At 45.1% G+C, this 27,015-nt stretch overlaps 1 protein-coding gene across 1 annotated transcript in view; it reads right to left on the bottom strand.

Moving 5' to 3' along the window:
• The window catches only part of LOC106610372 (neuronal acetylcholine receptor subunit alpha-7), a gene marked incomplete at its 5' end in the record, with an annotated part of 59,918 nt that overhangs the window by 15,221 nt on the left and 17,682 nt on the right, over nucleotides 1–27,015 (bottom strand). The window contains 2 exon segments of the mRNA XM_045713090.1: nucleotides 21,589–21,698; nucleotides 24,315–24,359. Of these exon segments, the coding sequence (XP_045569046.1) occupies nucleotides 21,589–21,698; nucleotides 24,315–24,359 (155 nt within the window).

Genomic DNA, 27,015 nt, shown 5'->3' with positions numbered 1-27,015 from the left:
GAGTCAGTGAGTCAGTGAGTCAGTGAGTCAGTGAGTCAGTCAGTGAGTGAGTGAGGGGGTTATCAATGCATTGACATCATCATCTTCTCTCTTGTTATAATGCCTCTTTCATCCACTGACAATTAAAATTACCAGCAGAAATTACACTCCGAGTTCGAACGGCTTTTAACGTCAACTGTAATGACGCTGTTAAAATGTGCTCCTGGGTCGGAGTGAGGCATGGAGACAAATGGTTCTGTAGTGGGTGTTTTTAGTACATGGTTCTCCCCGTTGTGTACTGGGCTTTTATTGGTTCAAATAGAAAGGCCAGACATTCTGTGTTGTTTCTTCTCCTTCAGAGTCATAACCCTGATCCATTGGAATGAGTTACTTTTTGTCCGTCACATACTGTACAAACTATTCTGGAGTAATACTACAATACGGGAATACGGCACGGTTGGAACATTTCTAAAGCTGTGACAACAACCCTCTTAATAACTTCCTGGCTACATAAAAATGTGACATATCTCATTTCAAAGCAAGTGTAGCCCATCTGAAAATATGTTCCTGAATTTTAATTGTGAGTCATGCCTTCTCTTCTCTTAAACGTAATTGGAATTTTCATCTGCAGCTCGTCCCATAATGGTTGGAGCACCATCTTCTCCCCTCCATATTCTGTCCATTTCCCTGGATAAATAAGGCAACAGAAATCTGTTTTCTCAAAGCAAGTTTAGCCTTAATCTGGAAGCCTGTTCCAGAGGTCCTGAGGCAATGAGGTTTAGCTCTCAGGGATGCAAACACAAGTGGACAGTTTTCACAGGCTGTCCTGCTGAATCTGGGCCGAGAGCTTCAAGTTCCTCGGTGTCCAAATCCCTAAGGACTTAAAATAGTGTGACAGCACCTCTTCCCCCTCAGGAGATTGAAAAGGTTTGACATGGGCTCTCAGATCCTCAAAAAGTTCTACAGCTGTTCCACTGAGAGCATATTGACTGGCTTCATCACTGCTTGGTATGGTAATAGCACCACCTTCAATCGCATGGCGCTACAGAGGGGGGTGCGGACAGCCCAGTACATCACTGAGGCGGAGCTCCCTGCCATCCAGGACCCCCTGCCATCCAAGACCCCCTGCCATCCAGTCTCTATGCACACTCACAGGGCCCTACACACACACACACAATAATTTGCTCACATACATTTATACTGACTACACAACCACTCACATACAAGCTGCTGCTAATGTATTTATCTAATATCCTGTTGCCTAGTCACCTTACCCCTATATCTACCTCCATCACTCCAGTATCCCTGTCACCTTACCCCTATACATATGTACCTCCATCACTCCAGTATCCCTGTCACCTTACCCCTATACATATCTACCTCCATCACTCCACTATCCCTGTCACCTTACTCCTATACATATCTACCTCCATCACTCCAGTATCCCTGTCACCTTACCCCTATACATATCTACCTCCATCACTCCAGTATCCCTGTCACCTTACCCCTATACATATCTACCTCCATCACTCCAGTATCCCTGTCACCTTACCCCTATACATATCTACCTCCATCACTCCAGTATCCCTGTCACCTTACCCCTATACATATCTACCTCCATCACTCCAGTATCCCCTTACCCCTATACATATCTACCTCCATCACTCCAGTATCCCTGTCACCTTACCCCTATACATATCTACCTCCATCACTCCAGTATCCCTGTCTCCTTACCCCTATACATATCTACCTCCATCACTCCAGTATCCCTGTCATCTTACCCCTATACATATCTACCTCCATCACTCCAGTATCCCTGTCACCTTACCCCTATACATATCTACCTCCATCACTCCAGTATCCCTGTCTCCTTACCCCTATACATATCTACCTCCATCACTCCAGTATCCCTGTCTCCTTACCCCTATACACATCTACCTCCATCACTCCAGTATCCCTGTCACCTTACCCCTATACATATCTACCTCCATCACTCCAGTATCCCCTTACCCCTATACATATCTACCTCCATCACTCCAGTATCCCTGTCTCCTTACCCCTATACATATCTACCTCCATCACTCCAGTATCCCTGTTCTCTTACCCCTATACATATCTACCTCCATCACTCCAGTATCCATGTCATCTTACCCCTATACATATCTACCTCCATCACTCCAGGATCCCTGTCTCCTTACCCCTATACATATCTACCTCCATCACTCCAGTATCCCTGTCTCCTTACCCCTATACATATCTACCTCCATCACTCCAGTATCTCTGTCACCTTACCCCTATACATATCTACCTCCATCACTCCAGTATCCCTGTCTCCTTACCCCTATACATATCTACCTCCATCACTCCAGTATCCCTGTCACCTTACCCCTATACATATCTACCTCCATCACTCCAGTATCCCTGTCTCCTTACCCCTATACATATCTACCTCCATCACTCCAGTATCCCTGTCACCTTACCCCTATACATATCTACCTCCATCACTCCAGTATCCCCTTACCCCTATACATATCTACCTCCATCACTCCAGTATCCCTGTCTCCTTACCCCTATACATATCTACCTCCATCACTCCAGTATCCCTGTCTCCTTACCTCTATACATATCTACCTCCATCACTCCAGTATCCCCTTACCCCTATACATATGTACCTCCATCACTCCAGTATCTCTGTCACCTTACCCCTATACATATCTACCTCCATCACTCCAGTATCCCTGTCTCCTTACCTCTATACATATCTACCTCCATCACTCCAGTATCCCCTTACCCCTATACATATCTACCTCCATCACTCCAATATCCCTGTCACCTTACCCCTATACATATCTACCTCCATCACTCCAGTATCCCTGTTCTCTTACCCCTATACATATCTACCTCCATCACTCCAGTATCCATGTCACCTTACCCCTATACATATCTACCTCCATCACTCCAGTATCCCTGTCTCCTTACCCCTATACATATCTACCTCTATCACTCCAGTATCCCCTTACCCCTATACATATGTACCTCCATCACTCCAGTATCCCTGTCTCCTTACCCCTATACATATCTACCTCTATCACTCCAGTATCCCCTTACCCCTATACATATCTACCTCCATCAATCCAGTATCCCCTTACCCCTATACATATGTACCTCCATCACTCCAGTATCTCTGTCACCTTACCCCTATACATATCTACCTGCATCACTCCAGTATCCCTGTCTCCTTACCCCTATACATATCTACCTCCATCACTCCAGTATCCCTGTCTCCTTACCCCTATACATATCTACCTCCATCACTCCAGTATCCCCTTACCCCTATACATATCTACCTCCATCACTCCAGTATCCCTGTCTCCTTACCCCTATACATATCTACCTCCATCACTCCAGTATCCCTGTCTCATTACCCCTATACATGTCTACCTCCATCACTCCAGTATCCCTGTCTCCTTACCCCTATACATATCTACCTCCATCACTCCAGTATCCCCTTACCCCTATACATATCTACCTCCATCACTCCAATATCCCTGTCTCCTTACCCCTATACATATCTACCTCCATCACTCCAGTGTCCCTGTCACCTTACCCCTATACATATCTACCTCCATCACTCCAGTATCCCCTTACCCCTATACACATCTACCTCCATCACTCCAGTATCCCCTTACCCCTATACACATCTACCTCCATCACTCCAGTATCCCTGTCTCCTTACCTCTATACATATCTACCTCCATCACTCCAGTATCCCCTTACCCCTATACATATGTACCTCCATCACTCCAGTATCTCTGTCACCTTACCCCTATACATATCTACCTCCATCACTCCAGTATCCCTGTCTCCTTACCTCTATACATATCTACCTCCATCACACCAGTATCCCCTTACCCCTATACATATCTACCTCCATCACTCCAATATCCCTGTCACCTTACCCCTATACATATCTACCTCCATCACTCCAGTATCCCTGTCACCTTACCCCTATACATATCTACCTCCATCACTCCAGTATCCCTGTCACCTTACCCCTATACATATCTACCTCCATCACTCCAGTATCCCTGTCTCCTTACCTCTATACATATCTACCTCCATCACTCCAGGATCCCTGTCACCTTACCCCTATACATATCTACCTCCATCACTCCAGTATCCCTGTCCCCTTACCCCTATACACATCTACCTCCATCACTCCAATATCCCTGTCACCTTACCCCTATACATATCTACCTCCATCACTCCAGTATCCCTGTCACCTTACCCCTATACACATCTACCTCCCTCACCCCAGTATCCCTGTCACCTTACCCCTATACACATCTACCTCCATCACTCCAGTATCCCCTTACCCCTATACATATCTACCTCCATCACTCCAGTATCCCTGTCACCTTACCCCTATACATATCTACCTCCATCACTCCAGTATCCCTGTCTCCTTACCCCTATACATATCTACCTCCATCACTCCAGTATCCCTGTCTCCTTACCCCTATACATATCTACCTCCATCACTCCAGTATCCCTGTCTCCTTACCCCTATACATATCTACCTCCATCACTCCAGTATCCATGTCACCTTACCCCTATATCTACCTCCATCACTCCAGTATCCCTGTCTCCTTACCCCTATACATATCTACCTCCATCACTCCAGTATCCCCTTACCCCTATACATATGTACCTCCATCACTCCAGTATCTCTGTCACCTTACCCCTATACATATCTACCTCCATCACTCCAGTATCCCTGTCTCCTTACCCCTATACATATCTACCTCCATCACTCCAGTATCCCTGTTCTCTTACCCCTATACATATCTACCTCCATCACTCCAGTATCCCTGTCTCCTTACCCCTATACATATCTACCTCCATCACTCCAGTATCCCTGTCTCCTTACCTCTATACATATCTACCTCCATCACTCCAGTATCCCCTTACCCCTATACATATCTACCTCCATCACTCCAGTATCTCTGTCACCTTACCCCTATACATATCTACCTCCATCACTCCAGTATCCCTGTCACCTTACCCCTATACATATGTACCTCCATCACTCCAGTATCTCTGTCACCTTACCCCTATACATATCTACCTCCATCACTCCAGTATCCCCTTCCCCCTATACATATCTACCTCCATCACTCCAATATCCCTGTCACCTTACCCCTATACATATCTACCTCCATCACTCCAGGATCCATGTCACCTTACCCCTATACATATCTACCTCCATCACTCCAGTATCCCTGTCTCCTTACCCCTATACATATCTACCTCCATCACTCCAGTATCCCCTTACCCCTATACATATGTACCTCCATCACTCCAGTATCTCTGTCACCTTACCCCTATACATATCTACCTCCATCACTCCAGTATCCCTGTCTACTTACCTCTATACATATCTACCTCCATCACTCCAGTATCCCCTTACCCCTATACATATGTACCTCCATCACTCCAGTATCTCTGTCACCTTACCCCTATACATATCTACCTCCATCACTCCAGTATCCCCATTCCCCTATACATATCTACCTCCATCACTCCAGTATCCCTGTCTCCTTACCCCTATACATATCTACCTCCATCACTCCAGTATCCCTGTCTCCTTACCCCTATACATATCTACCTCCATCACTCCAGTATCCCTGTCACCTTACCCCTATACATATCTACCTCCATCACTCCACGGATCCCTGTCACCTTACCCCTATACACATCTACCTCCATCACTCCAGTATCCCCTTACCCCTATACATATCTACCTCCATCACTCCAGGATCCCTGTCACCTTACCCCTATACACATCTACCTCCATCACTCCAGGATCCCTGTCACCTTACCCCTATACATATCTACCTCCATCACTCCAGTATCCCTGTCACCTTACCCCTATACATATCTACCTCCATCACTCCAGGATCCCTGTCACCTTACCCCTATACACATCTACCTCCATCACTCCAGGATCCCTGTCACCTTTCCCCTATACATATCTACCTCCATCACTCCAGTATCCCTGTCACCTTACCCCTATACATATCTACCTCCATCACTCCAGTATCCCTGTCTCCTTACCCCTATACATATCTACCTCCATCACTCCAGTATCCCTGTCTCCTTACCCCTATACACATCTACCTCCATCACTCCAGTATCCCTGTCACCTTACCCCTATACATATCTACCTCCATCACTCCAGTATCCCCTTACCCCTATACATATCTACCTCCATCACTCCAGTATCCCTGTCTCCTTACCCCTATACATATCTACCTCCATCACTCCAGTATCCCTGTTCTCTTACCCCTATACATATCTACCTCCATCACTCCAGTATCCATGTCATCTTACCCCTATACATATCTACCTCCATCACTCCAGGATCCCTGTCTCCTTACCCCTATACATATCTACCTCCATCACTCCACTATCCCTGTCACCTTACTCCTATACATATCTACCTCCATCACTCCAGTATCCCTGTCACCTTACCCCTATACATATCTACCTCCATCACTCCAGTATCCCTGTCACCTTACCCCTATACATATCTACCTCCATCACTCCAGTATCCCTGTCACCTTACCCCTATACATATCTACCTCCATCACTCCAGTATCCCTGTCACCTTACCCCTATACATATCTACCTCCATCACTCCAGTATCCCCTTACCCCTATACATATCTACCTCCATCACTCCAGTATCCCTGTCACCTTACCCCTATACATATCTACCTCCATCACTCCAGTATCCCTGTCTCCTTACCCCTATACATATCTACCTCCATCACTCCAGTATCCCTGTCATCTTACCCCTATACATATCTACCTCCATCACTCCAGTATCCCTGTCACCTTACCCCTATACATATCTACCTCCATCACTCCAGTATCCCTGTCTCCTTACCCCTATACATATCTACCTCCATCACTCCAGTATCCCTGTCTCCTTACCCCTATACACATCTACCTCCATCACTCCAGTATCCCTGTCTCCTTCCCCCTATACATGTCTACCTCCATCACTCCAGTATCCCCTTACCTCTATACATATCTACCTCCATCACTCCAGTATCCCTGTCTCCTTACCCCTATACATATCTACCTCCATCACTCCAGTATCCCTGTTCTCTTACCCCTATACATATCTACCTCCATCACTCCAGTATCCATGTCATCTTACCCCTATACATATCTACCTCCATCACTCCAGGATCCCTGTCTCCTTACCCCTATACATATCTACCTCCATCACTCCAGTATCCCTGTCTCCTTACCCCTATACATATCTACCTCCATCACTCCAGTATCTCTGTCACCTTACCCCTATACATATCTACCTCCATCACTCCAGTATCCCTGTCTCCTTACCCCTATACATATCTACCTCCATCACTCCAGTATCCCTGTCACCTTACCCCTATACATATCTACCTCCATCACTCCAGTATCCCTGTCTCCTTACCCCTATACATATCTACCTCCATCACTCCAGTATCCCTGTCACCTTACCCCTATACATATCTACCTCCATCACTCCAGTATCCCCTTACCCCTATACATATCTACCTCCATCACTCCAGTATCCCTGTCTCCTTACCCCTATACATATCTACCTCCATCACTCCAGTATCCCTGTCTCCTTACCTCTATACATATCTACCTCCATCACTCCAGTATCCCCTTACCCCTATACATATGTACCTCCATCACTCCAGTATCTCTGTCACCTTACCCCTATACATATCTACCTCCATCACTCCAGTATCCCTGTCTCCTTACCTCTATACATATCTACCTCCATCACTCCAGTATCCCCTTACCCCTATACATATCTACCTCCATCACTCCAATATCCCTGTCACCTTACCCCTATACATATCTACCTCCATCACTCCAGTATCCCTGTTCTCTTACCCCTATACATATCTACCTCCATCACTCCAGTATCCATGTCACCTTACCCCTATACATATGTACCTCCATCACTCCAGTATCCCTGTCTCCTTACCCCTATACATATCTACCTCTATCACTCCAGTATCCCCTTACCCCTATACATATCTACCTCCATCAATCCAGTATCCCCTTACCCCTATACATATGTACCTCCATCACTCCAGTATCTCTGTCACCTTACCCCTATACATATCTACCTGCATCACTCCAGTATCCCTGTCTCCTTACCCCTATACATATCTACCTCCATCACTCCAGTATCCCTGTCTCCTTACCCCTATACATATCTACCTCCATCCCTCCAGTATCCTTACCCCTATACATGACTACCTCCATCACTCCAGTATCCCTGTCTCCTTACCCCTATACATATCTACCTCCATCACTCCAGTATCCCTGTCTCATTACCCCTATACATGTCTACCTCCATCACTCCAGTATCCCTGTCTCCTTACCCCTATACATATCTACCTCCATCACTCCAGTATCCCCTTACCCCTATACATATCTACCTCCATCACTCCAATATCCCTGTCTCCTTACCCCTATACATATCTACCTCCATCACTCCAGTGTCCCTGTCACCTTACCCCTATACATATCTACCTCCATCACTCCAGTATCCCCTTACCCCTATACACATCTACCTCCATCACTCCAGTATCCCCTTACCCCTATACACATCTACCTCCATCACTCCAGTATCCCTGTCTCCTTACCTCTATACATATCTACCTCCATCACTCCAGTATCCCCTTACCCCTATACATATGTACCTCCATCACTCCAGTATCTCTGTCACCTTACCCCTATACATATCTACCTCCATCACTCCAGTATCCCTGTCTCCTTACCTCTATACATATCTACCTCCATCACACCAGTATCCCCTTACCCCTATACATATCTACCTCCATCACTCCAGTATCCCTGTCTCCTTACCTCTATACATATCTACCTCCATCACTCCAGGATCCCTGTCACCTTACCCCTATACATATCTACCTCCATCACTCCAGTATCCCTGTCCCTTACCCCTATACACATCTACCTCCATCACTCCAATATCCCTGTCACCTTACCCCTATACATATCTACCTCCATCACTCCAGTATCCCTGTCACCTTACCCCTATACACATCTACCTCCATCACCCCAGTATCCCTGTCACCTTACCCCTATACACATCTACCTCCATCACTCCAGTATCCCCTTACCCCTATACATATCTACCTCCATCACTCCAGTATCCCTGTCACCTTACCCCTATACATATCTACCTCCATCACTCCAGTATCCCTGTCTCCTTACCCCTATACATATCTACCTCCATCACTCCAGTATCCCTGTCTCCTTACCCCTATACATATCTACCTCCATCACTCCAGTATCCCTGTCTCCTTACCCCTATACATATCTACCTCCATCACTCCAGTATCCATGTCACCTTACCCTATATCTACCTCCATCACTCCAGTATCCCTGTCTCCTTACCCCTATACATATCTACCTCCATCACTCCAGTATCCCCTTACCCCTATACATATGTACCTCCATCACTCCAGTATCTCTGTCACCTTACCCCTATACATATCTACCTCCATCACTCCAGTATCCCTGTCTCCTTACCCCTATACATATCTACCTCCATCACTCCAGTATCCCTGTTCTCTTACCCCTATACATATCTACCTCCATCACTCCAGTATCCCTGTCTCCTTACCCCTATACATATCTACCTCCATCACTCCAGTATCCCTGTCTCCTTACCTCTATACATATCTACCTCCATCACTCCAGTATCCCCTTACCCCTATACATATCTACCTCCATCACTCCAGTATCTCTGTCACCTTACCCCTATACATATCTACCTCCATCACTCCAGTATCCCTGTCACCTTACCCCTATACATATGTACCTCCATCACTCCAGTATCTCTGTCACCTTACCCCTATACATATCTACCTCCATCACTCCAGTATCCCCTTCCCCCTATACATATCTACCTCCATCACTCCAATATCCCTGTCACCTTACCCCTATACATATCTACCTCCATCACTCCAGGATCCATGTCACCTTACCCCTATACATATCTACCTCCATCACTCCAGTATCCCTGTCTCCTTACCCCTATACATATCTACCTCCATCACTCCAGTATCCCCTTACCCCTATACATATGTACCTCCATCACTCCAGTATCTCTGTCACCTTACCCCTATACATATCTACCTCCATCACTCCAGTATCCCTGTCTACTTACCTCTATACATATCTACCTCCATCACTCCAGTATCCCCCTTACCCCCTATACATATGTACCTCCATCACTCCAGTATCTCTGTCACCTTACCCCTATACATATCTACCTCCATCACTCCAGTATCCCCATTCCCCTATACATATCTACCTCCATCACTCCAGTATCCCTGTCTCCTTACCCCTATACATATCTACCTCCATCACTCCAGTATCCCTGTCTCCTTACCCCTATACATATCTACCTCCATCACTCCAGTATCCCTGTCACCTTACCCCTATACATATCTACCTCCATCACTCAACGGATCCCTGTCACCTTACCCCTATACACATCTACCTCCATCACTCCAGTATCCCCTTACCCCTATACATATCTACCTCCATCACTCCAGGATCCCTGTCACCTTACCCCTATACATATCTACCTCCATCACTCCAGTATCCCTGTCACCTTACCCCTATACATATCTACCTCCATCACTCCAGTATCCCTGTCACCTTACCCCTATACATATCTACCTCCATCACTCCAGGATCCCTGTCACCTTACCCCTATACACATCTACCTCCATCACTCCAGGATCCCTGTCACCTTTCCCCTATACATATCTACCTCCATCACTCCAGTATCCCTGTCACCTTACCCCTATACATATCTACCTCCATCACTCCAGTATCCCTGTCTCCTTACCCCTATACATATCTACCTCCATCACTCCAGTATCCCTGTCTCCTTACCCCCTATACACATCTACCTCCATCACTCCAGTATCCCTGTCACCTTACCCCTATACATATCTACCTCCATCACTCCAGTATCCCCTTACCCCTATACATATCTACCTCCATCACTCCAGTATCCCTGTCTCCTTACCCCTATACATATCTACCTCCATCACTCCAGTATCCCTGTTCTCTTACCCCTATACATATCTACCTCCATCACTCCAGTATCCATGTCATCTTACCCCTATACATATCTACCTCCATCACTCCAGGATCCCTGTCTCCTTACCCCTATACATATCTACCTCCATCACTCCAGTATCCCTGTCTCCTTACCCCCTATACATATCTACCTCCATCACTCCAGTATCTCTGTCACCTTACCCCTATACATATCTACCTCCATCACTCCAGTATCCCTGTCTCCTTACCCCCTATACATATCTACCTCCATCACTCCAGTATCCCTGTCACCTTACCCCTATACATATCTACCTCCATCACTCCAGTATCCCTGTCTCCTTACCCCTATACATATCTACCTCCATCACTCCAGTATCCCTGTCACCTTACCCCTATACATATCTACCTCCATCACTCCAGTATCCCCTTACCCCTATACATATCTACCTCCATCACTCCAGTATCCCTGTCTCCTTACCCCTATACATATCTACCTCCATCACTCCAGTATCCCTGTCTCCTTACCTCTATACATATCTACCTCCATCACTCCAGTATCCCCTTACCCCTATACATATGTACCTCCATCACTCCAGTATCTCTGTCACCTTACCCCTATACATATCTACCTCCATCACTCCAGTATCCCTGTCTCCTTACCTCTATACATATCTACCTCCATCACTCCAGTATCCCACTACCCCTATACATATCTACCTCCATCACTCCAATATCCCTGTCACCTTACCCCTATACATATCTACCTCCATCACTCCAGTATCCCTGTTCTCTTACCCCTATACATATCTACCTCCATCACTCCAGTATCCATGTCACCTTACCCCTATACATATCTACCTCCATCACTCCAGTATCCCTGTCTCCTTACCCCTATACATATCTACCTCTATCACTCCAGTATCCCCTTACCCCTATACATATGTACCTCCATCACTCCAGTATCCCTGTCTCCTTACCCCTATACATATCTACCTCTATCACTCCAGTATCCCCTTACCCCTATACATATCTACCTCCATCAATCCAGTATCCCCTTACCCCTATACATATGTACCTCCATCACTCCAGTATCTCTGTCACCTTACCCCTATACATATCTACCTGCATCACTCCAGTATCCCTGTCTCCTTACCCCTATACATATCTACCTCCATCACTCCAGTATCCCTGTCTCCTTACCCCTATACATATCTACCTCCATCACTCCAGTATCCCCTTACCCCTATACATATCTACCTCCATCACTCCAGTATCCCTGTCTCCTTACCCCTATACATATCTACCTCCATCACTCCAGTATCCCTGTCTCCTTACCCCTATACATGTCTACCTCCATCACTCCAGTATCCCTGTCTCCTTACCCCTATACATATCTACCTCCATCACTCCAGTATCCCCTTACCCCTATACATATCTACCTCCATCACTCCAATATCCCTGTCTCCTTACCCCTATACATATCTACCTCCATCACTCCAGTGTCCCTGTCACCTTACCCCTATACATATCTACCTCCATCACTCCAGTATCCCCTTACCCCTATACACATCTACCTCCATCACTCCAGTATCCCCTTACCCCTATACACATCTACCTCCATCACTCCAGTATCCCTGTCTCCTTACCTCTATACATATCTACCTCCATCACTCCAGTATCCCTTACCCCTATACATATGTACCTCCATCACTCCAGTATCTCTGTCACCTTACCCCTATACATATCTACCTCCATCACTCCAGTATCCCTGTCTCCTTACCTCTATACATATCTACCTCCATCACACCAGTATCCCCTTACCCCTATACATATCTACCTCCATCACTCCAATATCCCTGTCACCTTACCCCTATACATATCTACCTCCATCACTCCAGTATCCCTGTCACCTTACCCCTATACATATCTACCTCCATCACTCCAGTATCCCTGTCACCTTACCCCTATACATATCTACCTCCATCACTCCAGTATCCCTGTCTCCTTACCTCTATACATATCTACCTCCATCACTCCAGGATCCCTGTCACCTTACCCCTATACATATCTACCTCCATCACTCCAGTATCCCTGTCCCCTTACCCCTATACACATCTACCTCCATCACTCCAATATCCCTGTCACCTTACCCCTATACATATCTACCTCCATCACTCCAGTATCCCTGTCACCTTACCCCTATACACATCTACCTCCATCACCCCAGTATCCCTGTCACCTTACCCCTATACACATCTACCTCCATCACTCCAGTATCCCCTTACCCCTATACATATCTACCTCCATCACTCCAGTATCCCTGTCACCTTACCCCTATACATATCTACCTCCATCACTCCAGTATCCCTGTCTCCCTTACCCCTATACATATCTACCTCCATCACTCCAGTATCCCTGTCTCCTTACCCCTATACATATCTACCTCCATCACTCCAGTATCCCTGTCTCCTTACCCCTATACATATCTACCTCCATCACTCCAGTATCCATGTCACCTTACCCCTATATCTACCTCCATCACTCCAGTATCCCTGTCTCCTTACCCCTATACATATCTACCTCCATCACTCCAGTATCCCCTTACCCCTATACATATGTACCTCCATCACTCCAGTATCTCTGTCACCTTACCCCTATACATATCTACCTCCATCACTCCAGTATCCCTGTCTCCTTACCCCCTATACATATCTACCTCCATCACTCCAGTATCCCTGTTCTCTTACCCCTATACATATCTACCTCCATCACTCCAGTATCCCTGTCTCCTTACCCCTATACATATCTACCTCCATCACTCCAGTATCCCTGTCTCCTTACCTCTATACATATCTACCTCCATCACTCCAGTATCCCCTTACCCCTATACATATCTACCTCCATCACTCCAGTATCTCTGTCACCTTACCCCTATACATATCTACCTCCATCACTCCAGTATCCCTGTCACCTTACCCCTATACATATGTACCTCCATCACTCCAGTATCTCTGTCACCTTACCCCTATACATATCTACCTCCATCACTCCAGTATCCCCTTCCCCCTATACATATCTACCTCCATCACTCCAATATCCCTGTCACCTTACCCCTATACATATCTACCTCCATCACTCCAGGATCCATGTCACCTTACCCCTATACATATCTACCTCCATCACTCCAGTATCCCTGTCTCCTTACCCCTATACATATCTACCTCCATCACTCCAGTATCCCCTTACCCCTATACATATGTACCTCCATCACTCCAGTATCTCTGTCACCTTACCCCTATACATATCTACCTCCATCACTCCAGTATCCCTGTCTACTTACCTCTATACATATCTACCTCCATCACTCCAGTATCCCCTTACCCCTATACATATGTACCTCCATCACTCCAGTATCCCTGTCACCTTACCCCTATACATATCTACCTCCATCACTCCACGGATCCCTGTCACCTTACCCCTATACACATCTACCTCCATCACTCCAGTATCCCCTTACCCCTATACATATCTACCTCCATCACTCCAGGATCCCTGTCACCTTACCCCTATACACATCTACCTCCATCACTCCAGGATCCCTGTCACCTTACCCCTATACATATCTACCTCCATCACTCCAGTATCCCTGTCACCTTACCCCTATACATATCTACCTCCATCACTCCAGGATCCCTGTCACCTTACCCCTATACACATCTACCTCCATCACTCCAGGATCCCTGTCACCTTTCCCCTATACATATCTACCTCCATCACTCCAGTATCCCCTTACCCCTATACATATCTACCTCCATCACTCCAATATCCCTGTCACCTTACCCCTATACATATCTACCTCCATCACTCCAGGATCCCTGTCACCTTACCCCTATACATATCTACCTCCATCACTCCAGTATCCCTGTCATCTTACCCCTATACACATCTACCTCCATCACTCCAGTATCCCTGTCTCCTTACCCCTATACATATCTACCTCCATCACTCCAGTATCCCCTTACCCCTATACATATCTACCTCTATCACTCCAGTATCCCTGTCCCCTTACCCCTATACATATCTACCTCCATCACTCCAGTGTCCCTGTCACCTTACCCCTATACATATCTACCTCCATCACTCCAGTATCCCCTTACCCCTATACATATCTACCTCCATCACTCCAATATCCCTGTCCCCTCACCCCTATACAGATCTACCTCCATCACTCCAGTATCCCCTTACCCCTATACATATCTACCTCCATCACTCCAGTATCTCTGTCACCTTACCCCTATACATATCTACCTCCATCACTCCAGTATCCCCTTACCCCTATACATATCTACCTCCATCACTCCAATATCCCTGTCACCTTACCCCTATACATATCTACCTCCATCACTCCAGGATCCATGTCACCTTACCCCTATACATATCTACCTCCATCACTCCAGTATCCCTGTCTCCTTACCCCTATACATATCTACCTCCATCACTCCAGTATCCCCTTACCCCTATACATATGTACCTCCATCACTCCAGTATCTCTGTCACCTTACCCCTATACATATCTACCTGCATCACTCCAGTATCCCTGTCTCCTTACCTCTATACATATCTACCTCCATCACTCCAGTATCCCCTACCCCTATACATATGTACCTCCATCACTCCAGTATCTCTGTCACCTTACCCCTATACATATCTACCTCCATCACTCCAGTATCCCTGTCTCCTTACCTCTATACATATCTACCTCCATCACTCCAGTATCCCCTTACCCCTATACATATCTACCTCCATCACTCCAATATCCCTGTCACCTTACCCCTATACATATCTACCTCCATCACTCCAGGATCCCTGTCACCTTACCCCTATACACATCTACCTCCATCACTCCAGGATCCCTGTCACCTTACCCCTATACACATCTACCTCCATCACTCCAGTATCCCTGTCACCTTACCCCTATACATATCTACCTCCATCACTCCAGGATCCCTGTCACCTTACCCCTATACATATCTACCTCCATCACTCCAGGATCCCTGTCACCTTACCCCTATACACATCTACCTCCATCACTCCAGGATCCCTGTCACCTTACCCCTATACATATCTACCTCCATCACTCCAGTATCCCCTTACCCCTATACATATCTACCTCCATCACTCCAATATCCCTGTCACCTTACCCCTATACATATCTACCTCCATCACTCCACGGATCCCTGTCACCTTACCCCTATACACATCTACCTCCATCACTCCAGTATCCCCTTACCCCTATACATATCTACCTCCATCACTCCAGGATCCCTGTCACCTTACCCCTATACACATCTACCTCCATCACTCCAGGATCCCTGTCACCTTACCCCTATACATATCTACCTCCATCACTCCAGTATCCCTGTCACCTTACCCCTATACATATCTACCTCCATCACTCCAGGATCCCTGTCACCTTACCCCTATACACATCTACCTCCATCACTCCAGGATCCCTGTCACCTTACCCCTATACATATCTACCTCCATCACTCCAGTATCCCCTTACCCCTATACATATCTACCTCCATCACTCCAATATCCCTGTCACCTTACCCCTATACATATCTACCTCCATCACTCCAGGATCCCTGTCACCTTACCCCTATACATATCTACCTCCATCACTCCAGTATCCCTGTCATCTTACCCCTATACACATCTACCTCCATCACTCCAGTATCCCTGTCTCCTTACCCCTATACATATCTACCTCCATCACTCCAGTATCCCCTTACCCCTATACATATCTACCTCTATCACTCCAGTATCCCCTTACCCCTATACATATCTACCTCCATCACTCCAATATCCCTGTCCCCTTACCCCTATACATATCTACCTCCATCACTCCAGTGTCCCTGTCACCTTACCCCTATACATATCTACCTCCATCACTCCAGTATCCCCTTATCCCTATACATATCTACCTCCATCACTCCAATATCCCTGTCCCCTCACCCCTATACAGATCTACCTCCATCACTCCAGTATCCCCTTACCCCTATACATATCTACCTCCATCACTCCAGTATCTCTGTCACCTTACCCCTATACATATCTACCTCCATCACTCCAGTATCCCCTTACCCCTATACATATCTACCTCCATCACTCCAATATCCCTGTCACCTTACACCTATACATATCTACCTCCATCACTCCAGGATCCATGTCACCTTACCCCTATACATATCTACCTCCATCACTCCAGTATCCCTGTCTCCTTACCCCTATACATATCTACCTCCATCACTCCAGTATCCCCTTACCCCTATACATATGTACCTCCATCACTCCAGTATCTCTGTCACCTTACCCCTATACATATCTACCTGCATCACTCCAGTATCCCTGTCTCCTTACCTCTATACATATCTACCTCCATCACTCCAGTATCCCCTTACCCCTATACATATGTACCTCCATCACTCCAGTATCTCTGTCACCTTACCCCTATACATATCTACCTCCATCACTCCAGTATCCCTGTCTCCTTACCTCTATACATATCTACCTCCATCACTCCAGTATCCCCTTACCCCTATACGTATCTACCTCCATCACTCCAATATCCCTGTCACCTTACCCCTATACATATCTACCTCCATCACTCCAGGATCCCTGTCACCTTACCCCTATACACATCTACCTCCATCACTCCAGGATCCCTGTCACCTTACCCCTATACACATCTACCTCCATCACTCCAGTATCCCTGTCACCTTACCCCTATACATATCTACCTCCATCACTCCAGGATCCCTGTCACCTTACCCCTATACATATCTACCTCCATCACTCCAGGATCCCTGTCACCTTACCCCTATACATATCTACCTCCATCACTCCAGTATCCCTGTCACCTTACCCCTATACATATCTACCTCCATCACTCCAGGATCCCTGTCACCTTACCCCTATACACATCTACCTCCATCACTCCAGGATCCCTGTCACCTTACCCCTATACATATCTACCTCCATCACTCCAGGATCCCCTTACCCCTATACATATCTACCTCCATCACTCCAATATCCCTGTCACCTTACCCCTATACATATCTACCTCCATCACTCCAGGATCCCTGTCACCTTACCCCTATACACATCTACCTCCATCACTCCAGTATCCCTGTCTCCTTACCCCTATACATATCTACCTCCATCACTCCAGTATCCCCTTACCCCTATACATATCTACCTCTATCACTCCAGTATCCCCTTACCCCTATACATATCTACCTCCATCACTCCAATATCCCTGTCCCCTTACCCCTATACATATCTACCTCCATCACTCCAGTGTCCCTGTCACCTTACCCCTATACATATCTACCTCCATCACTCCAGTATCCCCTTACCCCTATACATATCTACCTCTATCACTCCAGTATCCCCTTACCCCTATACATATCTACCTCCATCACTCCAATATCCCTGTCCCCTTACCCCTATACAGATCTACCTCCATCACTCCAGTATCCCCTTACCCCTATACATATCTACCTCCATCACTCCAGTGTCCCTGTCACCTTACCCCTATACATATCTACCTCCATCACTCCAGTATCCCTGTCTCCTTACCTCTATACATATCTACCTCCATCACTCCAGTATCCCCTTACCCCTATACATATGTACCTCCATCACTCCAGTATCTCTGTCACCTTACCCCTATACATATCTACCTCCATCACTCCAGTATCCCTGTCTCCTTACCTCTATACATATCTACCTCCATCACTCCAGTATCCCCTTACCCCTATACATATCTACCTCCATCACTCCAGTATCCCTGTCACCTTACCCCTATACATATCTACCTCCATCACTCCAGGATCCCTGTCACCTTACCCCTATACACATCTACCTCCATCACTCCAGGATCCCTGTCACCTTACCCCTATACATATCTACCTCCATCACTCCAGTATCCCCTTACCCCTATACATATCTACCTCCATCACTCCAATATCCCTGTCACCTTACCCCTATACATATCTACCTCCATCACTCCAGGATCCCTGTCACCTTACCCCTATACACATCTACCTCCATCACTCCAGTATCCCTGTCTCCTTACCCCTATACATATCTACCTCCATCACTCCAGTATCCCCTTACCCCTATACATATCTACCTCTATCACTCCAGTATCCCCTTACCCCTATACATATCTACCTCCATCACTCCAATATCCCTGTCCCCTTACCCCTATACATATCTACCTCCATCACTCCAGTGTCCCTGTCACCTTACCCCTATACATATCTACCTCCATCACTCCAGTATCCCCTTACCCCTATACATATCTACCTCTATCACTCCAGTATCCCCTTACCCCTATACATATCTACCTCCATCACTCCAATATCCCTGTCCCCTTACCCCTATACAGATCTACCTCCATCACTCCAGTATCCCCTTACCCCTATACATATCTACCTCCATCACTCCAGTGTCCCTGCACATTGTAAATATGGTACTGGAACTGACCCTGTATATAGTGTGCTTACTTACTATATTATGTTCTTCTTGTGTGTTTTTGTTCTACATTGTTATTTTTAGTACTACATTGTTATTGATTACTACATTGTTATTTACTACTACATTGTTATTTACTACTACATTGTTATTCATTACTACATTGTTATTCATTACTACATTGTTATTGATTACTACATTGTTATTCATTACTACATTGTTATTCATTACTACATTGTTATTGATTACTACATTGTTATTCATTACTACATTGTTATTGATTACTACATTGTTATTGATTACTATATTGTTATTGATTACTATATTGTTATTGATTACTACATTGTTATTGATTACTATATTGTTATTGATTACTACATTGTTATTGATTACTATATTGTTATTGATTACTATATTGTTATTGATTACTACATTGTTATTGATTACTATATTGTTATTGATTACTACATTGTTATTGATTACTATATTGTTATTGATTACTACATTGTTGGGGTTAGAGCTGCAAGAAAGGCATTTCACTGTACTTGTGCATGTGACATTAAACCTTGAAACTTGACACTGTCAGCTACCTCAGAGGTCCCAGGTTCCCTGGCTGGTTCCTTCAACCCAACCCAGTCTGACAGCTCAACACATCCTGTCCCCTTGACACACGCATATCCTGTCCCCTAGACACGTCTCAAACAGACTGTGGGTATTGTTGTCTTCTTCTACCCTGTCACAGTCGGTAACCGCCAGGTGACATGTTCCCAGACGTCAGTATGATTCCCGTTCGGCGTCAGACAGCCAGCAACCTCAGTAGACTAGCCCATGTTTCAGCATTAAAACGGCGTTGTTTGAAATGTACCATATCACCAAAATATTTTTTTGGGGGGGGTCTATCCCTTATGCTATATCAGTATTGTATGAAATCTACCATACCATCAACATCCATGTCTATCTACGAACTGTATCAGTTGTTAACGAGGTCCGGCACCATTGAGAGCAGGCGGGGGCAGAGTTACGATTCATGGTTCATTGAAAAAACAAAATGGCTGACGTCACCATCTCTAAGGCAATGTGGGAGTGGTTCTGCTAGAGCGCTCCCTGAATCAGTGAGCTGTACAGAACCATATTACCTCTCCATTTATCTCCATGGACTGGATCCTGCTACTGACAACACAGGGGCATACGGGGAGAGGAGAGAGAGAGGCTACAAGCCAGGTTAGATGTTTGCAGAGACTATAGTTTGGTGAGTATGTCAGAAAAAAGCGAAAAAGACAAGTAAAATCAATCGAAGGATACAAACATCAATTTATGAGTAGATGCACTGTTTCAGCTGTTACATTTTTTGTCTCCTTTTCTGTTTTGAAAACAATATTATGTAAACTTTCAGTGGAAGTGGAATCCCTTGGTAATTCTATCAATGTACACAAACACTGATTTCGTCATCCAGCTCCTTCCTACATATTACCCATCATGGCAATGGGCCACAGATGCAAAACCTCATGGGTATTGTGGTTTATTTATGTCCTGCAGGCAATCAATTCGTATTCATTTCATTAGTCCACGCTCTGACCAAGGGTGAAATCAAACCACAGGGGAGATGTCTGTCTACAAATGGGTTACTTATTGGACTAAAGTGTATCAATTCAACTCCTCTAGGAGAACATTAAACACCACTAGCCTGCTACTGCTAACGTAACGTTGCAGGAGTCCCCACTTCCGTTTTTTCAGGGGAAATGGAAGTTACGGTGGAAAATACTGTATCCCTGAAATCCAGAAACATCTGCTTACTTCCCACGCCGCTAAGGGTAACAGTAACATTAGCCATTCATACATCATAGCTCTATGCTTATTGGTTGAGACCGTGGCAGTGAGGGCCTACCTGTTGTAGAGGAGGATATCAGGAACCCAGATCTGATTGGAGGGGAAACGAAGGTTCTGAACACCTGGGTAGTTCTCTGGGTTCCAGGAGAGGTAAGTATCTGTCCAGTGCTAGGAGAGGAGAGAAGAGAAGAAAAGAGAAGAGTTTTTACATTGACAATTCAAAAATATACTGATCCATTCACAGGCCTTCTGTACTGTATGTAAAACACATTAGGCCACGTGACAGTTCTGCAAACAGCTTCAAAACACTTTCAATCAAACACAGACAATCAAATAGAACAGCCATCCTTGCTCCCAATAAGTGGTCCCTATGTCTGTGCCCTTGGCCAGCAGTGGCAGGAGGTTGGGTCATGTTTTGGGCTGTGACTCAACCTTCTAATCTATCCGTTAGGCCATGAGAGTCACGCTAACTCCACCGTATAGAAGCACATAAAAGTACTTGAAAAAGAGACTGTGTGCATTTCACATCCTTTACGTACATGACTGAACTGAATGATGTGTAATGCGCTGTGAGAGTGTCTGTGTGTCCTCAGATGTTTTAGCCATAGGTGTGTTCCCTAACGCACAGAGGGAGTCCATCTACTGATGTGGCTACTGATACTCACTGCCAGTACATTGGACACACACACACACACACACACGTTAACATCGGTGTGTGCTTGCCTGCGTGCGCGCACATTTATTTTGTGTGTGTGTGTGTGTGTGTGTGTGTGTGTGTGTGTGTGTGTGTGTTTATATGAGTATGTGTACACTTCATGGCATGCCAACATCATGTCACCTCCGCTAGACTTCCCTGACAAACAGTGTTATTTATGGAGCTAATCTCTCCACTAGTCGTCTTCCCTGAACAAACATGGCTTTTATAGTCCTGTTCTTTACTCTCTCTGTCTTTCATGTTCAAGCTTTGTAGTGCTGGTAAAATAGATCAAAGAGAAACACTAGGCTACATCAGGACATCTCTAAACACAGTTTATATCAAGATAAGACTAGGCTACATCAGGACATCTCTAAACACAGTTTATATCAAGATAACATCAGGCTACATCAGGACATCTCTAAACACAGTTTATATCAAGATAACATCAGGCTACATCACTAAACACAGTTTATATCAAGATAACATCAGGCTACATCAGGACATCTCTAAACACAGTTTATATCAAGATAACATCAGGCTACATCAGGACATCTCTAAACACAGTTTATATCAAGATAACATCAGGCTACATCAGGACATCACTAAACACAGTTTATATCAAGATAACATCAGGCTACATCAGGACATCTCTAAACACAGTTTATATCAAGATAACATCAGGCTACATCAGGACATCTCTAAACACAGTTTATATCAAGATAACATCAGGCTACATCAGGACATCTCTAAACACAGTTTATATCAAGATAAGACTAGGCTACATCAGGACATCTCTAAACACAGTTAATAATCAAGATAACATCAGGCTACATCAGGACATCTCTAAACACAGTTAATAATCAAGATAACATCAGGCTACATCAGAACATCACTAAACACAGTTTATATCAAGATAACATCAGGCTACAACAGGACATCTCTAAACGCAGTTAATATCAAGTTAACATCAGGCTACATCAGGACATCTCTAAACACAGTTAATAATCAAGATAACATCAGGCTACATCAGGACATCACTAAACACAGTTTATATCAAGATAACATAAATACAGGTAGGAAAAGGAACATAGATTAGAGGAGTAATTCATTTGGGAGTTTGTCCAACAGACTAAATTATTCTAATTGATGATGTCATTAAGGGCTAATTTCATTCCTGGAACTGGAACATTCCAGAATAGAACAGTGAGAATATATTCTGGGATAGAACACTGTGAGAATCTAGTCTAACATTGTAAATGCTGACGCCACAATGTAAAGGTTTAAAGCAGCTCATGCATCAACTACTCCCGGAGGTAAAGACTTCCTAAATTACCCATTTTTTTCTGTTAATGTAACTCTTGACCTGATGCGTCTGCAAAAAAAATGTCTCCCCTGGCCCATTAGCAGAGAAGGGACTCCTGTATTAAGGCCAACACTTGCATCATTTATTGATGAAGAAAAAAACCGCTATCAGCCAGTCAGAGCCTGTTCACCTTGAGTGAAACTGACAGGTCAGATAAAGTCACAGGACAGTGGATTGTGGCCAGCGGAGGCTGCTGAGGGGAGGACGACTAATAAGAATGGCTGGAAAGGAGCTAATGGAATGGTATTAAACACCTGGAACCCATGTATTTGATGTATTTGATACCATTCCACTTATTCAGCTCCAGCCGTTACCAAGAGCCCGCCCTCCCCAATTAAGCTCCCACCAACCGTAAGTTGTGGCCTCATTTACAGGCTACCCTGAATGGACATCGCCATGGAGACGCAGGGCGGGAGAAATGAAACATTCTATCCAGCCTCCAGCCATTGTGTCACTATCATCTGATAGATAATGTATGTTCCCATGTTTTGACCCATCCATCCCCTGATGTAGGACCTGATGGACTGTCTGTTGGCTCCTATGTTTCCAACAGTAATAGAAGATGTAGGAGACGTCCCAAAATGGCACCCTGTTCCCTACATAGTGCTTTACTTTCCACCAGAGCTCTACCCTATATTGGGAATAGGGTGCCATTTGGTCAGACACACAGAACTAGTCTCACACACACACACGCACAAGGTAAAAGGTAGAAGTTCAGTCTTACCAGCTGCAGCCAGGCGTTGGTCATCAGAACCTGGTTCTTCTCATCCTGGAGAAGAAAAGGAGAAAAAGAAAGAGGAAATGTCTTCAGAGCAGAGTACAGGTGTTTAGAATATCTTCGTTAGAATATCTCTGTTATAATAAGACAGTAGAGGTGTTTCAATACATCTGTTATAATAATACTCCACTCTGGGTGAGTTCTGGAGACTACTGTATCTAATACAGACTGTAGAGTTCTGGAGACTACTGTATATAATACAGACTGTAGAGTTCTGGAGACTACTGTATCTAATACAGACTGTAGAGTTCTGGAGACTACTGTATATAATACAGACTGTAGAGTTCTGGAGACTACTGTATATAATACAGACTGTAGAGTTCTGGAGACTACTGTATCTAATACAGACTGTAGAGTTCTGGAGACTACTGTATCTAATACAGACTGTAGAGTTCTGGAGACTACTGTATCTAATACAGACTGTAGAGTTCTGGAGACTACTGTATCTAATACAGACTGTAGACTTCTGGAGACTACTGTATCTAATACAGACTGTAGAGTTCTGGAGACTAACGGATGACTAAACTAAAGAAAACTAAACCGCTGAGGGGGATTTTGGCTCTGGTCTGAGTATCAAAACGCTTGCAGTTAAAATGTGTTTTAAGATGGACGGCGGCCATCTTGGCAGGGCACAGTTGTAACATTTGGTCTGTTTTTGTTCCGGAACGGCTTCCAGGAACGATGATGGAGGGAGGGAGGAGAAGAAGAGAGGGGACAGCAAAGGATGGACATTTAAGTTGGATAAGACAGACAGACAGACAGACAGACAGACAGACAGACAGACAGACAGACAGACAGACAGACAGACAGACAGACAGACAGACAGACAGACAGACAGACAGACAGACAGACAGACAGACAGACAGACAGACAGACAGACAGACAGACAGACAGACAGACAGACAGACAGACAGACAGACAGACAGACAGAGAGACAGAGAGAGAGAGAGAGAGAGAGAGAGAACAGCTGATCCCCTATCCCCTGTTCTACAGGATGACTACAAACCAAACATCAGCCAGGGGAGAAAAGTTTGGTTGTTCTCTTTCGTCTTGAGGGTGAATCTCAGCATTAGTGGGCTAAGAGGATAGTATTTAAAACAGACTTAATACTATGCTATACTGAGTGAATGTAGTGGGCTGAGAAGGTAGTATTTAAAACAGACTCAATACTATGCTATACTGAGTGAATGTAGTGGGCTGAGAAGGTAGTATTTAAAACAGACTCAATGCTACACGGTACATCAAGCTAATACAGGGGAACATGATTTAACTTGACACATGTAGCAGTCACCAAATTACAGTAAAACACTACCATGAAACGAGTGAAGACATGAACAAACATTCCAGCACATTGTAGCAAAAAAACACTATATTTGTAGAAGTATACAATGTTTATTTACCACCTCCTGAATGATCCCCATCAGTATTGAGAATGTCTCTGAGCTACTGAACTGTCTACCAAGTTGTTTTGGACATTTAAAACTCTTTCCCTTTAGCAGAAGATCAGTATGTCAGTGGATATGAATCTGTCTTCATGACAGATAGTGGTGCTTGTTAATGACAATGCTACACTAAAGACAGGGAGCTCATTCGTAAGCAGAGAACGCACACTCGCGCGCACTAATTACACACTGGATGTAAATATCTAGGAGGTATGCTAATGGCAGAACTCTAGCAGCAGTGGTCATCCCACCTCAATATCTCTTCATGAGAGAGACCATACTTCAGAGATACACTAGATACACAATCTAAAGTGCTACAGATGCACATCGTAGTCAGTATCTACTGATACTGGCAAAAAAAAACTAACTTCCACTCACTTAGACTCCCATTGACATCAACGTAAGACTAAGTGAAGTTAGTAAGTTGGAAGTTAGGAGTCACCCCGCTGTGTCACAAGCAGGCCGTCATCTGACACCCTGTCTGTGACGAAGAGTCTTCGAGATGCAGGTCTACAGTACTAACAGTAGAGTGAAGCTAGCAGGGTGGTCCTGACGTGACAGTCCACAGTCCCTCCCTCCCCAGGCGATATCTCCCCATCTCTCCGTCTCAGCTTAATGTCCTGTCCTCTCCTCTTCTGTCCTGACTCTAGTATTATTTAATCTCCCTCTCCATCTCTCCGTCTCAGCTTTATGTCCTGTTCTCTCCTCTTCTGTCCTGTCCAGCCTCTAGTATTATTTAATCTCCCTCTCCTCTCTCTATCTCTCTACTCATCTCTCCTCTCCCCCAGCTGTGCAGCAGCTTACCATGTAAGTCCATTCTCATCAACCAGACTCGTAAACACAATGTTCTTTCTCTGCTGTCTGCTACAACAGTTATCTTGGTTTTATTATCAATGTATTTCCCCCTACGTTGCACCTTACCGCTTTGTTTTGGTTGAGAAGAAACCCAATGGGATCGCTCTAACCTCCCCATCAGAGTGCTCTGATTGGATCAGGGTAAAGATTGACAGCACATACTATCCAATTAATGAGTGTAGGAAATTAAAACTGTGAAAACGTAATCCTCTGTAATATAAAATCCAATCACCGTTCACCTCACAAGCAACGACTACATGAAAATACTACAATTTAATACCTCACAAATAGCATATTTAATCTGGGAAACTCCAGGAACTACGCCTCCCATTTTCTCAGTTGGGAATACC

This window comes from Salmo salar, unplaced genomic scaffold (genome assembly GCF_905237065.1).
Source record: "Salmo salar unplaced genomic scaffold, Ssal_v3.1, whole genome shotgun sequence".
In the NCBI taxonomy this organism is placed as follows: domain Eukaryota; kingdom Metazoa; phylum Chordata; class Actinopteri; order Salmoniformes; family Salmonidae; genus Salmo; species Salmo salar.
Note: the sequence above shows the minus strand (reverse complement) of the source record. Positions and strands in the feature narration are given on the sequence as shown.